The sequence below is a fragment of the Dipodomys spectabilis genome, unplaced genomic scaffold (assembly GCF_019054845.1).
Source record: "Dipodomys spectabilis isolate Male_0828 unplaced genomic scaffold, ASM1905484v1 ptg000021l, whole genome shotgun sequence".
Taxonomy (NCBI): domain Eukaryota; kingdom Metazoa; phylum Chordata; class Mammalia; order Rodentia; family Heteromyidae; genus Dipodomys; species Dipodomys spectabilis.
The window spans coordinates 5,716,223-5,734,227 of NW_024870698.1; the positions used below are offsets into that span (position 1 = coordinate 5,716,223).

Below are 18,005 nucleotides of genomic sequence, written 5' to 3' on the forward strand. Positions count from 1 at the left end.
ACTGCGTCCAGACTCAGATTCAAGCCCCACAACAGAAATAAATACATACATACATACTTACATACATACATAAAACCTTCCCTACTACCCAGCCATACCACGATCCCATGCATCTACCCCGAACATCATGAGCCAGGATAAGATAAAGACACAGGCTGCACAGCCATGTTCACAATAGCCAAGATATGGAAATAGCCCAGATGCCTCACACTAGATGAACGGATCCAAAAAATTGTGGTACTTGGACACAATGGGATTTTACACAGCCATTAGAAAGAATAATGTCATTTGTAGGGAAATGGATGGAACTAGAACAAATCATGTTAAGTGATGCAAGCAGTTTTTACAGATGAGGTGGGTAAGTTCTAATCATTAAAAAATTTCTACACAGTTCAGTCATTGTCTTTGGATGAGGCGTGTGGGAGAGAAGTGAAGATAAGTTTTCCTCTCATGTACCGGAAGCAGACTGTCATTAAACCCAGCAATTCTGCAGTGCTCACTGTCAGCACTACAACTTTAAGTTGGAGGAGACCCTGTAGAATTCCAATGAAATTTCTCAACACTCACAATAGAATAAACTCTTTGGGGTGTCACCCTTGTATCTGTTTCCTCCTCCTGTATCGCTCCCTTTTTTCCCTCTTCTATCTGCCCTTCAGAATCTACTCTTCTTCCTCTAACTTTCTGGGTGGTTAGGGTGAGACATGGTCTGGCTACATAGCTCAGGCTACCCTTGAACTTGTGATCCTGGAAAGGGCTGTTTAGACTTTCTAAAGCCTAGTCCCTGTCCTTTATCTATGATTCTGATCCATAGATGTCAATGTGAGAATCTAAGGCAATTCTATACAGGAACATTCTAAAACAAAGCCTAGCACCTATTGGTGCAAAATCAATATTAAGTCCATTCTGTAATGTCTCCCTACATAGGTTGAAAACAACAAAAATAGGGTCTTCATTTCTTTTTCTTTTCTAATACAGTATCAGTAAGAAAGCCTAGTACAGATAGACAGTCAATACATATTCTATTAGTGGAACCACACCGAAGTTTTCTTTCCCCTTTGGATTCAGAGAATAAAACTCTGGTTTGGATCAGTGATGAATTACACAGTCAGCTTGGGCCAGCAAGGACTAATGCTCTGAAATACTTTTCAGAGCCCTTGGGCTCATACAGTCATACACACAGACTGTGAACTTTGCAAATGGTCTTGCATAGAAGCCGGGGTGGATTATTAACATACAAAATAGATTCAGCTACATGAAACTGACCAATTCATCATTGCTAGCATAACAATATTTTTAATGAGAGCCCCTAGTGACAAATAGACAAATGCCTTCCAGAAACCTTAAGACTGATTTAAATCATGAAATGTTCTGTGATGAACAAGTAAGTCATTATCCCCTGGGCCCATCTTGGCCAATGCCTGGGATGGGGATAGGAAAAAAGAACATTTTTTTTTTAGGAAAAGAATGTCTGTATCAACAAATCAATTTTTATTAGCTAGTTGCTGATTATTAGTCCTGGTCATACAGGCACCCAAAATGAATTGAGCCTAAAGGGCATGACGCTTGTAGAAATAATGACTATTTGAGATAACCTAATCCATAGCAAAGATTCGCAAAGCCTTACTTGCCGCTCACCAAAAATGATGTTTTTATTCTCATAAAACCAAACTTCTTAGGTTCTTTTTCTAGCTCACACTCCTCTCCAGAAGCAGCCTGTGTAATATCTATTTGTGTAGTCAATACATATGGGCACACTGGACACACAAAACACCCCATCCCCACACAGCTCAATCTACCTTTTCTAAGTACAATAATGATTTTCAGTGATGCAGCTAGACTTCAAATGTGTAGGCTAGCAGTTAAAAAAATCTCAACACACAGTACTAATGTAAATTTAAAAACACACACAAGCTGAACAGACTACACACTATCCAGCCCCCATCATTCAGGTAAAATTGTGGTAAAGTGAATTGAAGGGAGATACACACACACACACACACACACAAATTCATAGTTATGATGGCTATTGAGAGGAGATAGAAAAGGAAATGATGAAGGTGAAAATATGGATGTCAATATGATTCCTAATATTGTATTTGCTTTATGTGAATGAGACAAATAAGTTTGGAAATTGTTAACCACCAATTTTAGGTTCAAAATCTCCAGGTTGTTACAATGCTCTGTGCTTTTCTGGGTTTTGAGAGGTAGCTACAACTTAGTTCAATTGCGGTTCGGCAGTCTTCTCTCCAACACACAAAGCACAGCAGTGGCAGAGATGATGACACTCTATGGCTTTCAAAGTCTCTAACAAGGCCAGTGCTCACCAACACACCCAGATTTCTCTTGTTGAACCAAAGGAGTCCTCAAGCACTGCTCCAGCTAGCACCATGCCTCCTCGGCTAAATCCCACAGAAGTGGCATCTGCACTTACTCTTCTCTGTGTCTTTACTGGGACAGCCAAACGCACTGCAACCTGGCTGTGCCCCACTTAAATTGCTTCAACCTCATAACTGCCAAATCCTTTCAGCCCTCCTCGTACTTTACCATGCAAAGCACTTAAGATAATTGAACAAGTACTGGAAAAGTTCCCTTCCCTTGGCATCCATAGTGCTACTCTGGACTGTCAATTCTTTTCCCTCCGGGTTTTCTCCATTGCCCACTGCTTTGCTAGTGACCTCTCCATAGTACAGCCACTTTAGCTTGAGTCAGCCTCCCTTATTAGTCCATTCGGAGCTTGGGTCTCTCCCTACACAACCTCTTCTGCTCCCATGTCCTTCGCCCAGAACCCACTGGATCCCAAATGATTATTTGTAGTCTCTTCTAAGACATTGATAGCTACCTTCAGCTGCCACGTGACTCTTTCAGGCTCTGCTGCTTTGTCTCTGTAACCTACCTACTCACACCTCTACCAGCCAACTGCTTTCATGCCTGTCTCTCACTCTACGTGGTTTATACTACTTTGTCAACTGTCCTCTTGTCTCCAGTGAAATCCTCATTATTTCCTTTTAAAAATAAATCACTGTCATTGCCTAGCTTTATAGCAAACAATACCATATAGATTGGGGTTACATGCCTCAGCTATATATAAAAATATAATTGTATCATCTACCACTACTGAAACTCCCAGTCTGGGTTTTAGATGTATTTCCCTTTCTATTGCCAATATTTAGGACACATACATAGTCTTGGAAATCCCTGAAGATGGCTTGAGTTTTCACACAACACTTTGCAAATGCAATTCTTTCTCTTTCTTTGGTTTTTTGTTTTTGTTTTTGTTTTTTTTGTTTTGTCAGTCATGGGGCTTGAACTCTGGGCCTGGGTGCTGTCTCTCAGCAATTCAGCTCAAGGCAAGCACTCTACCACTTGAGCCACAGCTCCACTTCCAGTTTTCTGGTGGTTAATGGGAGATAAGAGTCTCATGGACTTTCCTGCCCAGCTAGCTTCCCACTGCGATCCTCAGATCTCAGCCTCCTGAGTAGCTAGGATTACAGGCATGAGCCACTGGTGCCTCACTGAGAAGGCCATTCTTAATATCTCTAAGTCTTTTGATTTCTTCTCTTTGATCAGTCTCAACACATGTTTTGAAGACTTATGGAAGATCCCATTTCACTTTGTGAGGTTTTCTTAACTTTACAAGGCCGGTAGCAATTTCTGCACATTTCCCTCCAGTGAGCCATGCATGTGTCTCTATTTTACAACTTAAATCCATACAACTCCTCCCTCTCCAAATGCACTACAAGCAGGAGCTAGCCTCTTATGCTGGTTTATCCATTCAACAACTATTTGAGAAGATGATGTATCCTCTTTTGATTTATGGAGTCCAAATTCAGGGCACTGAACTGTGACCGGTAATTCTGAGTCAAGAGTTGAAGGTGTTTGTTTAAATCAGCCAGGTCTCTGTGAATCACCAGACTCATCCATAATACTGTGCTGGCTCTTGCAAATCACCGCAGCTCATCGGCACTGACTGGCGGCCACCATTCACTTGTTTTCCCCAGACACTCACAAATACACAACTTCTATAGGAGCTCTAAGTAATTGGAGCCCACCTATTTCCTAATTTAAAAAAAAAATGATCCTGCCTGAAGAAAGTGTGTAGAAACCCTGATACCAGGCCTGCAGTTTGCACACTGTTGTGTTGTAGCCACATTAACTCCACCAACCAGCATCATCGGAGCCACACTGCATGGATTTAGAGAAACAGAAATAAGCACAGATGAGTTCTCTCGTGGGCTGAATCAGAAAATTCCCATATGTTTGTGCCAGTGACCTCTATGTCCTTTGAAAAATCTGTTATGCAATAGAACATTTGTGTCTCATATAATCTCCGTAAGCAGACAGTGTAAGGAAAACCATGCACAAAATAGTGAGAAATGTAGAACACATTAAAAAACATGCCCAACACAAAACAGAACAAACACGAGGAGGAAGAAGGCAGAAAAGTTCTCGCGTGGGATGGCTTGAGCTGCCACTGGCCCGACGCATCTCAAAAAAATAAACTAAAAGGAAACAAAATGCAAGGCCGTATTGCTTCTCTAACAATTGCCACTTATATAAGCCAATATGCAAAGCCATAGGGATGTACTTACTGATAAAGTAAGTACATAGCTTTCCTAAAATACAGTGTCTTGGAATTTTCTCTTCACATTAATAAAAGATAAAGAGAAACACTTGCATACAAATCACTCATATGAGTTTACTTGTGTCTTGGCAGAGATCATGGCTTGTACATTAGTCAGCCAAGCATGTCTTTACACAAAATGTCAGACTGAAAGATGTGGTGACTCCAACCAGTAGACCCCTGAGCTTCGTGCAGTAACCACTGGGCATGTACACCTTGCTATAGGTCTTAGCTATTCCTATGTCTAACATGTCTATCATTATCTGGGAAAAGAGAGAAATTAAGCCTTACTAGTCAGCATACATGAAGAGATCTAGAATCTAGATACATGCCTGCCACCTGCCGCCCCCCCCCCCCGGCTTTTTATGCATAAGGCTCCAGGACAAAACTCTTAGGAGACTGCTGATCAAGATAGCAGAGAGCCAACAGTAAGTTCTGGACAATGGGCCAAAGTCTGATTTTTGAGTTTAAACTACGCAGAAGAAAAATGATAAGTAAAAAGAAAATGCCAAGAGAGTTTAGAAGAGGATTCTAGATCATCTGAAGGCAAGCAGAACAAAGGCAGAGCCAATTGTTTGCTGACCATTGGGATAACTTCTTATGCTCTGTTGCAAGAGTTTTTTTGAGCTATCTCACTCTTCCCATTTCATTGCTTCAAGCCTCTGATCACTTGTGATTATTCAGGGAAGAAAGTCCAAGCTCATAATAAGGTGCCCTGTTTACCTCTCCAGAATTATCTTTCCTTCCTCTTGCTCTCTTTCTTCAGCTCTTCAAGAACGCTCTTTAGTCTTGTTCCTGTCTATCTCTAACTATAAATCAAATATCAAATTAACATCTACTTCCTTCAAGAGTTATTTTCTGATCCTGAAAACAGAGGGATTTTTCCCCCATATGTTCACATAATATCCTGTACTGCTGTGCTGAAGTTCTCAGCACATTTCTAATGTATTAAATAGTTCAAGGTCTTTCTTCCTTGCCATCTGTGAGGACAGAGAGAGGATCTGTATCCCTCAAACATCCCAAACACTGTTAGATGTATAATAAGTTAAGTGCCAGGTACATTTGTGGATTGGGCACAGAAAAAGAGTTTCTCTCTAAGTTCTGTAAATGCTTACTCATTGCATTTGATGATGGCAAAAAAATATTAGGCTCAAGTAATAATTAAAATAATGTTTGACTGGGGTCTTTTTTTTTGATCAGCACATTTAAAGTCACTTCATTATCTATTGGTCAACAAAGATTTGATTGCCCCTGTGTGTGTTGGAAGTTTGCACAGTATCTTTATTCTGGGTTGGCAGACACCAAACAATTAATTAAGACTGCACTCATTAAGGAATGGAATTAAAAGGATGCATGGGTTTTTCTGGCAGGAAGGAGGATGGCTGAGTTCATAGCTTGTAGTATTGCTATATATTCTCATTTGATTGTTCTCAGCAAGCTTGCCTGCGTCGGGAGACCATGGGAGGTGGTTAAAGATGCAAATGCAAAATCCAACAGAGACGAGAGGGAAAGGAAGGCAGCTTTGCGAATAGAATGCTACAGATCAGAATCAGAGCTTTGCATGCGATGAGATACATCTTTTCAGTGCTTATCTGTGTACCTCACTTCCAATGCCCAGACTTGGCCCAGACTCTTCGCTGGCTCTAGTTTGTCTGTACTGATCATTTCTATCAGTCCTTCAATTCTTATATCAGGGAGACATTTAAACTTATTTTGCCATTGTTGTTGTTGTTACATTCAAATGCTTCAAGTACTGATGGTTCCTTTTGACTCAAAGAAATCTAAAAGATTTTCCACAAAGCTAGGTATGAATGCTCCCTCTTCTCATAGGAGGCCATTTGGCTTGGGGATGGCTTTGGGTCTCCCTCCTGGATGCAGCATAGAAACCCATGGGGGTTTTTCTTTTGGTCATGGGGCTTGAACTCTGGGCCTGGGCGCTGTTCCTCAGCTCATCAGCTCAAGGCGAGCATTCTATCACTTGAGCCACAGCACCACTTCCAGTTTTCTGGTGGTTAATTGGAGATACGAATCTCAAGGTCTTTCTTCCCTGGCTGGCTCTGAACCGTGATCCTCAGATCTCAGCCTCCTGAGTAGCTAGGATTACAGGTATGAGCCACTGGCGCCCAGCTCCCATAGGGATCTTTATTAGGACATTTTCCATTTATCTCCATACATCCACCACCACACTGGACAATCACCATGAAATCTCAAATCTGAGCCCAGCCCTTCTATTAAAACACCACTTCAGCCTTTCATTCTTAATCTACCCTGCCCTACCAAGGCGGCAAAGCAGAGAAGTCACAGAACACAGCTCAGGCCATAGAGCCAGAATGATTCTCTTACTATGATCTTGGTATGGAAGCAATCTACACTATCTGTCATTATGATATTACAAATTAGAGAGATAAGAATATAAATGCTTTCTCCATTCAAGGGTATGTAAAAGGAAAGGCAAACAAATTCAAGGGAATAGAAGGACACAGAGTGTAGTAAAATTGCATTCAAGAAGTGAAGAAATAGTACAATAGAAGGGTCCCACTAAGCTTCAGAGAAACTCAAGGTCATACCACAGTACAGTGGGTCTGGCTTCTGAAACTTAGACTGACTCCAGCATCGAATCCTGAGCCACTGCCCATCTTCAATCCATGTTCTGAGCAGTTCACTCTGTGAAGCAACTCTGGACTTTCAGAGCACTTTTATTCCCTAAGAACAAGTAAGATCCAGACTTCCGTGTGTCCAGCATCAACCTCCATAATGTCTTCCCTAACTAGGGCACATCCCACTCCCACGCTTATTCTTCATGTTTCTCATTCCGATCCCGTACCCAGTCTTAACCACTGCAGTGCCCGGGTCACTCCGCAAAGAATTCCCAAATCCGGGTCCCTAGTTTCACTTGATGTCCATCTTCTTGGCAAGACTGCATCTCATCCATCTCTCTGACTGATACCCCTCACAGTGGTAAAGGTCCACTAACTCTCTGCTTCTCTGAAGTAAGTTGAACTCTGCCTCTCCAACCGCCTTTGGGAGTTTCCCCACACGTCAAAGTCAATATTCCTAAAAAGGAACACATGTCTCCCCCCCCCAAAAAAAAACAACCTGTGTTTTCCTCCTCTATTACTTGCTTCTCCTCAGCACCACAAGGCACACAAGTCACTAACCTCCCCTCTATCCCTGCCCTGCCCACTCGGGGTGGCATTCCCACTGACTTTACTCTCTTTCAGTCACTTGCTTCCTTCTGCCCAGACTGACTTCCCTGACAATGAGGTATCCTACACAGTTGCACAACAACCATGCCCCTCTTTCTGGTGAAATTCAACTGGTTCCCCATTGTCTACACAACCAAATCCCACTCCTTTGTTCCCACCCAGAGAATCCAGTGTTCACCAGACATCCTTACCACACTAATATCCCAAGACGACCTGTATTTTAGAGGTCCAAAATTGGTATCACTTTTCTACAACTAAATTTCCTTCTAACTTTGCCACCCAAAGATTTCCCTCACCCTCCAGTGTCAAGTCTGTAGGAGCTATGCCAGAATCCTTCTTCCTCAATCCCAGAAACAGCCTACCATTCAGCTTCCCATCAGACCCTATTCGCCTTGACTTTGGTTTGGTTTTGTTCATCATATGTCCTCTTTCGTGCTTCAACACATAATTGATGCCTCACTATGTCCTCCCAAGATGTCAGACCTTCAATTACTATAACTACAGGTCACTTTGCCTCCTCCTTCCCCTCTTCAGTGTCCATTTGTTCTCATTGTGGTTCTCTTCCCCCGCTACAAATGGAACCGTGCTTTAGGTATAGCTAAAGTTCCCCAGTGTTTCCCATCCGTGCCCTGACTCCCCCAGCACTCTCCACTCAGCCATCTCACTGTTCCTCTCTATACCATACTTCCTCAGCACCACACAGATCTGCTCATGGTACCCAGATCATATCACCCAGGTCTCTTCACTCGGCCCTAGAACCCTAGGTCTTCCTGTCTGAAACACTCTTCTTCCAACCTGCCATTTTCCCCCTTGCTTTCTCATTCCCTCATTCTCTTCCTCTTTGATGCTGCCCAACCCACAGAAAGTGATTTCCATCTTCTCTCATGCTGCCTTCTGTTTAGTCCCATCACAGGGTTCTTTTAGGTTCAAACTTCCACTTCACATGTGTGTCTCTTTAAGTAGATTCAGGTTTTCCCGTGGAAATGTTGTCATTTCTCACTCTAGCAGAAGGATACTGGGGGGGGGGGGGGGAGGGGAAAGAACTCCAGTGTACATTTTATGACAAAAGAAGTTGGTTTACATTCAGAGAAGCCCCCATTGATACAGAAAGAGCAATGCTGTTTAGTCTACATGATACTGCTGCTCTTCTATGTAAGGCTTGCTTCATGTTATATGTGACTGGGAAACCAGCATCACTATAAGTAACCATGTGATTGTCATTTGGTCCTTTGGCTATTTCACCAAAGCTAGAGCACTATTTATGATATCCTCTCTCTGAGGCCCTTCAACTGGATCCCAAGAGGACATTTAGCACAAGATGAGGGAGGCTAACATGTTTTATGCAAGTAAATTTACAATGAAGAAGAAGTGGAATCCTGGGATAGAGACGGAAGATAGGATTTAAAACTTTAAATCCTATAGTTAAATCCTATAGCCTAAATAACTTACTTGGCCTTTTCTAATCTCAAATATTCGCTGACAAGTAACAGGTGACGGGTGAGTGTGTTTTAAATGAATGATTGTTGAGTAACATTCTCAAAGATATTCCTAAAAGTAGCAGAACCCAAATTGCCTGAGGCTAAAAGCCATAACTGTCACTGTTTGAGATCTTAAATTCTATTTAATGATAGTTTGAAAAGCCGCAGTCTCATACGCAGGGACTCGAGGATAAATACTACTTCTAATGATTTATTTCTACAGTTCAATCTTCTCAGTGTAGTGTCTGTAGATTTTTCATAGTTCGTGTTTATTCCGGGAGCCAAACAATGATTTCAAAACAACTGGTTTTTTAAATGACTAATTTTCATTTGAAAGTGACATTTGGAACATCAGTTTGACTAGGGGTGTTTGTGTGGAGTCGCAGAAAGTCCTGCTTTCAATTCTATCAGAAGTGCTGGTATTCATTACTTTGCAGCTTATAGTTTAGATAGGTGGCCTTTTTCTAAATTGCCATTCCTAATGACAACTACAATTCTATGTCTCTGCATATGTGCAAGATCTGTTTTCTTCTTTCCTTCTCCGTGACTGATCAGAACTCTCCCAGTTTTGCACTTGCCTCCCCATCCTGCCCTTCCCCCCTTCCTTACAATTTTTAAATTAAGGGAAGCCACCTGAATTTTAGAGTCTGTGCCAACTTTCCCGGAGCTCACAACTTCAGCAGGAAATTGCGATGAAACTGGACCAGGAGAGGAAAAGGAATGGCTAACAGCTTGCAATGGGGCTGTGGCTCACAGCAGAAAGATGCCTGGCATCGCATCAAAGGGAACTTGTGAAAATAAATGATGTGCAAAGGAGGTTTAAGAACTCTTGAGGGAGATGTAACGAAAGTTTCACAGAAGTTGATTTTCACATGCGTTTGGTGTGTTTGGTGTTATTAAATAAGATATAATAATATTCTCATGATAAAATGATTGATTCTATGAAATCAGATTAAAAATAGAGGGTGATGCTCAATTTAATTTAGAAATTCCTATACTAATTTGAACTGCCTCTGCTTTTTAATGGAACATTATTTAAACTGGCTATAAGAAGGCTGAGCATTCTCAATTCCTTTATTGCTTTCTTTAAAGAGAAGTTATTATTCTTTTCATACTCTCCAAGCTTCAAGTTATATTTGCTTTATGAAAAAAGTGTTTCCTTATATACTCCCCGCATTACAGAAGATCTTGAAAAAATATCAAAACTAGCTAAGATAATCTTACAAAGTCTTTAAGAGACTGACAAAAAACGTTTGTAATTGGCAAAACAAAGAGAAGCTAGGAAGAAATTGGACAATAGAAAAGTTACAGAATTTTGAGGCCAATTCTTTTGACAGCTTTATTTTGAAAGACCCTAAAGAGAAGAAGGTCAAGTTTAATATCATGGTGTGTTTCCCCGTGGGAAAGAATGGCACTTATTCCAACTGGAAGTAATCTTGCTCACCAACATCCAGCTCTCCTTATCCTTAACCAAGTCAGGGAAGGAAAGATTTTAAAAGATAAATGGTTAGAAATGCTCTTCCTACTCCACTATGGATACCTACTGTGTATATGCAGTCCCTGTCTCTTAAGTACACAGCAAGTTCTCTGAAGGAAGAATCTGTCTTAGTCATCCTAACACCAGGTAGCTTCTTTGTAAATATTTGCAGGAATAATCTCATTTCATCATTAGAGGAGTTTTGTAACCTACTAGCAGATACAATTACTGTCATTGTATATATGAAAAATGAAAGCCCAAGCAACATTATGCTTAGTGCTTCTTTTATCTGTTCTAACCTTTTTTAAATAAATAAAAATTTCTCTAAATTAAACTTCATTCCAAATTAAGCTTGTTCTTGGACCTGCGTTGTTTCTAAAAAGTATTGCTTGATTTCAAGTTCCCTGCAGATACAAGACAAAGACAGAAGAGACTCATCTGCACCACAGTGAAAAAAAGGACTGGAATCAAATTCGATCTTTAGGAAAAACTATAATGTCAGACATTTCTGCTCATTCAATATAATTTTGGAAGTGCTTACATATACAAAACTATCGATAACAAGTATGCAGTCAGCCATTTTAAAGTCATTTCTTGGTGTTAGTCTAATAACAATTCATTAAAGTACAAAATCTTACAAACTTCAATTGATCCCTGCATATCTCAGAAAGTTCATTCTGATATACACTTCAGCTTAATAGGCACATGCATGCAATATTCTCATAGGGCGAATATGAAACTCATGGAGACACTCAAAAGTCCTACCTTCTTATTCAAACATGCTCCCCAAATAATCGCATTTTGGAAGACTTGTAGGAATACTCTGGCCTCTGTAACACGATCTACAGACAGGACTACAAAGAAGGCATCAGTGAGGTTGAAGGAAAAACCTGGTGAACTACAGGAGATACTGTACCAGTCATATGTGATTTTTGATTCCCATTTGGGCTGAAATAACATCACTTTTTAAATAACTGCTTCACTCAAAAGATCGTTCGAAATATTATGAAGTGTTGGCATCTGGAGATGAAAGCCTATTTTTCCTTCAAAATCTTTCCAAAGTAAAGACTTACAAAAAAATGCCAGTACTAATTCCCTAAAGACTTTTTTTATTCTCTATTCATGAGCAGATGCTACCTAAATGCAAGTAAGGACATTTCCTTAAGCCAACTCAAATTTCAGGTAACTAAAAATTACGAACAGTTATAGTACAGTGTTTGACTACTTATTTTTAATCTAACTACATAAATAGAGGGGACTATTGAGGGGGAGGGGATTCTCAAAGGCTGGAAATAGACCCAAAGGGTATTTAACATGACAGTCTACTTCCAAAGAGCGAGCCGGTCTACCATAGTGACTGAGTCTGCTCAGAAAGAAAAATTAATCATCAACACGGGTATGCAGGCCAAGTGCTACATCCCTGTCCAAATGTCATTCTGTAATATCAGAGTAGATGAAGAATTCTGTGTTTAAACCTGAAGCCTCTCATTCAGATTTTCTAATACTATATCTGCATGTTTACATACAGAGCAGCCCAGGGTGGGAGGCGAGGCAAGGGGAAGTACGCTAATGCCCAGAAAAGAGAAAACACAGAGCTGTACTGCATCTCCCTCAGTGCTGCCTCAGCCTGACCTCTCTGAGTTCCCTCCCAGCACAGGCACAGAGAAAAGGGAAGTGTGTTCACTGAGTGGTGTCTCTAGGTATTAATCTGTATAGTCTCTTCCATGCCATTACAATGGAAAGATTTACAATCGGATGAGAATCATAAAGCAGATGGCAATGCAGGTGGACAGGGTCACCTGGATATCTTGAGTTGGGAAATGTCAGAATTAGGAACTCAGAGGAGGACAGACAACTACTCATATTTCAAGGTGGGTATGCAACGAATCTCTCATTGTGTCTTTTGGGGGGATGGGCAGGAATGAGAATAGGCGACAGCCAGTCACTGTGCGCCCCTTGAAGGACTGATCAATCTGTAAATGTTAAAGGATAAGGAAGAATCACAGGAACAGCTCCCAAAGAAAGCATGGTGATTGCTCTAAATACACAGAAAATACAGAGCCCCTTTTAAGGACTTCTTCAGAAACAATGTATATGCTCAGCCATGATGCTGCAGACACAAGAATATGCACATCGCAGAAGATGAGGCTTTCAACGCCATATCCCTGTACTCATAGGGAGACCTGCACTGCTGGATGGAAAAGACAAGGAACCAAAACCAAACGGCACTGACAGAGGGCTTCATAAGCACCCAAATGTGAAGGGGAAGGGTCACATGACTTGAATCCAATACATTTGTTTTAAACATGTACTTATTTGTGAAGCATTGTGTAAGTAGTTACAAAGCGTGTAAAAATGAATGACTTGGGCACACTATGTGCCAATGAATTGTTAACATCTAATAGCTGAAACTACAAAGCAAAAATATCTAATTTATTATTTTGGGGTTCAAATTCAGGTCAAAACTAGAAGAAAATGGCCTATGGGAAGAAAAGAGCAGTCCTGTGGGGAGGAAGCAGGGAAAAATCAGTAGAGCTGCACGGTAAGGATGCTGCGTTTGAGACCATATCTGGATGGAGTAAAGATTCCGGCAGGGCAATGTTGATGCAGGAAGTTAATGCCACGTTAGTGGTTAGAACTGAAGATCTGTTTGGACCTTACGCCTGGATACAGAGTTCTCACAAGCTCATATCAGCTAAGGAATGTCAGTGAACAAAACGAGGAGGATGTGAGTGAAGACACTGATCTTTAACCAAATGAACAGTTTTGAAAACTAAAAAGGAAGAATATATATATATACATATACATAATATGCAATCAATTACATAATCTTAAAATGTAAGATAGTTTTTTTTAATAATTAGGACAAATAAATTTATAATAGGTATAATCAATCATATAACTTAAAAATGTAAGAATGGTAAAGGCCACTACAACAAATATCTTTAACTCCTCTCTGTCTGTCTGTCTCTCTTTCTCTCTTACACACACACACACACACACACACACACTCACACACACACCTTAATCTACATGAAAGAGTTCCCAAGAAAGGGAAGCTAATAAGTTGGCACACTCAGCAATGAAATGTTGAAAAGTAATATTATTCACAGGGTCTGGGGGAAAAAAACAGTAAGGACAGGAAAAAAAATGAAAGGAGAAAAAAAGGAGATACCATAAATATTTAAGCTCAGAAATAATATCTTCAAGAAGAAAGGGCAACCACTATCTGGTCTTCAGTTCTGCAGAAATCTGCACACACACACACACAGACACACACACATACATATTGCATGGATCATTAATTTCTAAACCATCGACTGCTTTATTTTATAAAAGGAAGGTATACCATTGGCTAGAAAAGTACAGTGTAAAAGAGGAGGAAATGGAGGAGGCACTGTATTTTAATATTCTATTTATTTCATACTGCCCTATATTCATGTGACATAAAGAAAATAGAATAATGTCTTGCATGATGAAAAGCTCTCCCACAGTTCAGAATAAATGGATTCTTCAATGTAACTTTTGTGGAATTTATTAATTCGATTTTATTTATTATTCATTATCATAAACTTAGCCAACACAAGGCATTTATCAAACAAATCAAAATTAAATAGATGTTTCCCCACAACTATTGAAACTTACATTTTTCCTTCCCACTGTTACTTGTAGATTACATCACACAACATCTGCCATCGCTAAGTTAGACGGCACAAATTAAGGACACCAATGAATAATTTTCCCTCTGACCTTCTTTCTAATTCTCCTCCAAATATACAGTTGAATTAACTTCTCCCTCTCTCTTTCCCTACTAGTAGCAAAATTGTATTTGATTTTATAGCAGGGGAGCTAAGGAATGGAGATAAACAATTCAATGCAAAATACATTCTGGGCAGGCTTTGGGTTTCATACAGAAGGATGCACAGCAGGGTAAATCTGAGCACACCACTCTGGACGAAATTCTCTAGGTATATTGGCTCAAGTATAACGTATGCACTTTTCTGTCCTGAGCAGCACTATCCTGTCACTAAACTCACTTACAAAGGATGCTTCTATACATATTAAATCCTTTTACTTGTTGGAGAAAAAAAAAGATCAAAGAAAGAAAGAATTCTTTTAGCCTTATCGTTTATAAAATTGTAATCACCTAACGATTCTTTGTCTATTATTTTTGAGTCATTTCTGTTATTCCCTTCTACTTTCCATTTAATGTAGTTTTCTTCAATTGCCTTTCAGCAAATAATTTTTCAGCGTTCTGATGATAAGTGAAGTCATAAAATTCTCTCTCCTCCCCTCCTTTCCTCCATTCTTTCTCTTTCCTTCCCTCTCTCTCCAGTCCCTACTTTGTTTCTCTTCTCCTTACTTCTCCATATATTTCTCTAACAGATCTTTACATAAGTTTTATTTAAATCTAATTGAGTCATGATCTTATCCTCCATCATAAGGGCATCAGTGCAAGGAAAAACCATTATGACTGTTTAGTGGTGAGGAGTCAGAGGTAAGGGAGTGTTATAAAACAAGAATGGAGAGGTCAAACCTCTAAAACTGCCATCAACTTTTTGTACTCCAATTTAGTAAAACTTACATATCTCTACACAAATCACCTAAGTTCTAAAACTTCTGTTTGGTAAAAGCAAGACAGAATATGTATTTGGGGACTGGTTGTCTAAGAGTAACTTTAAAACAATGACAAGTAAAAAAAAATTGTCCTATGCTACTGCCCCCCCCCCCCAGTCTTCTCATCACTTGACAGTTCATCCTAAACCTTGTGAACACAATTCAAGACACCTCCTCCATGTTGGTTTTACCTTGGATGAATTATAATCAACAGCTTTTTATTCTCCAAACTATAAGCAGGTGCTTGTTCTAGAGATGCCTTGCTTTATAAAAAATTACTGATAGGTTAACTATATCATCCTCCCCAGAAATGATTTTATTGGTGTTTCTCATGAATAGATCTGGCCAGCTCTGGCACTGTGAAGAGAGGATACATGTTGATACAATCTCCATCTAATCGATTAAAGACTAGATGCAAAGAGCTATTATCACAGAAGAGACAAACAACACAAGCTGCCAGTACCCAGGCTTCTACCTTCTCCCAAGGTCCTGGGTAAGAGTGCTTCCCTAAAAGGCCAAGGAGCTCTCTACCACGGTTCTCATTGTAAGAAACTGCAAAACCTCCATTCATAACCCAACAACTATGGGCCTCTATGTTTACTATGTCATTCTGAAGGGGGGGGGGGGGGGGAAAGTCAGCCTTTGTGCTTCAAAAGTTACATCCCAGGTCCACTTAGTTGGCAGCAAACGTCGGCAGTGTCACTACGAGAAGAGTAATGTGTGGGCCCTCTTTTCCCAGCCTATAAAGAACCGAGAAGTTTCTCTTTAAAATTTCACACTCAGCTGAGCCTAGTGGCCTTCTCCCAGTCAGCATGACCTAGGAGGGAAGGGAGGGAAAGGAAAATGACATTTCTCCCATCCATACGTTTATGACTAGGTTAGTTGTGGCGACTCTATCTCCCTGACTGAACAGGTAGAATGTGGGAAACATCTTCCCTGTCATCTCCCAGCCGAAGGCCACTCCTCTTATCCAATACACTCAAAGGACACGGGAGCCACTTGACCCCTTCCTTTACATAATCGAGTTAAAGTCACGCACTTCATCACCTGCCTGTTCTCAAACACCACCTCCATCCTACTTAGGACTCTTCTGAAACCAAACCAAACAACAACAACTCACTCTGCCCCACAGCCACCTAACCAACAAATCGATGTGTCCCATGACACTCTGGGGGAGGGCATCGTCCCCCATTTTGCCATAGGTCCCCCCTAAACTCAGGAGAGAGTCCTTCTCCCTGCTTTCGCAGAACGCGGGCTTCTCTGAACATCCAAGCTCCTCGCACAGTGCTCTACCTGTCGGAGGCTGTGCTGCCCATAAATCATTTCCATGTCCTCTGAAGACCATGTTCTCTGAGCACAGGAAACTAAACTAGCAATCGAACAAGGGTAGAATGAGAAAAGAAGAAGAAGAAAAGCGCCTTTGGGAGACTGGGAGCTGGTGTCTACAATTTGGCCCCTAGGTGATCGCGGAGTTTGGGAGCATCAAGGAAAAAGTACAAGGACAGGGGTGCTTGGCCCCCAGGTGTGAGGGACGGGAAGCAAGTGTGCAGGTGGAAGTCGGTCAGTCGTCTTACAAAAGCATCCACCGCCTTGGACATTTTCAGGGAAGGCAAAGAGAACGCACAGGATGGCGGGGGACCCCGGCACCCGCGACTTTGCAAACACACTGCAAACATCCTCTCTTTTTCGGACCCACATCTTTGCATGCAGCCCCTCTCCTTGGTACCCGGTTTCCCTCCCTCCCACCTCCCCTGCCAGTCTCCCCACCCCGCCTGGGTTGGCAGTCTCTCACCCACAAAGGCAACAAGCATTCCCCCCCACACACACACCTACCGCCAGTGCGTGCCTTCCCCTCCAGCCTAGCAAGGGGAGCCCCCCGCCCCCCTCAGCGCCAAAGCGAAGGGGGACGGAAACGGGCTCCAGTTTTCATGCTGATTGCATCCTACCGCCTGTGGAGCTGGCCTCCTCCAGCTGAGCCGAGATGCTTTCCACCCTCCTCACGTTCATCTTTGGGGATGCGGGGTGCAGGAGTGACACTTGGGAAGTCCACTGGCCCCGGGGCGCACAGGCTTGGGTCTGGCACCGGAGCGCAGCGCGCGCACCTCCGCTCGGCCCAGGGCGTCCGCGCGGCGCTAAGCAGCCCGGAGTCGGCGGCGGCAGTGGCGGTGGCGGGCTGGGCGCGCGCGGAGAGCCGGCTGCGGGAGCGGGCGGAGGCCGGCAGGGGGCGCGCCGCGGGCGCGGAGCTGGGCTCGGTGCTGGAGGCGCCTGTGGGTCCCCCTGGGGCGGGGGGGAGTGGGGCGGCCCAGGAAGGGAGAGGAAAGTGGGGGGCTTCGGGAACGGGGGAGGGGAGGGCGAGCAAGGTGGTCGCACCTCTCCCCTGCTCCCGCCACCGGATGGAGAAATCAAGGCACAGCAGACGGGGCTCCAGGTTGGGCAGAGCCACTTCCGACCCCTGCTTGTGGATTATCCGCGGGTGGACTGTGGCTGTCCCGCTTGGGCCCAGCTCCCGGGCTCTGCGGAGGGGGCTCAGGTCACAGATCCTTGGCAGAGAACACGCTCCTGGATCCCCACGGGGAGGGGGGGGGGGGGCAGGATTCAAACTGACA

The 18,005-nt window shown here is 42.3% G+C and overlaps 1 protein-coding gene across 1 annotated transcript in view; it reads right to left on the bottom strand.

The window, feature by feature from the left end:
- The window catches only part of Kcnip4 (potassium voltage-gated channel interacting protein 4), a 901,081-nt gene extending 883,675 nt beyond the window's left edge, over positions 1-17,406 (bottom strand). The window contains exon 1 of the mRNA XM_042674747.1: positions 17,346-17,406. Within this exon, the coding sequence (XP_042530681.1) occupies positions 17,346-17,406 (61 nt within the window). The remainder of the gene's footprint in view (positions 1-17,345) is intronic.
- Positions 17,407-18,005: the final 599 nt, after the last annotated feature.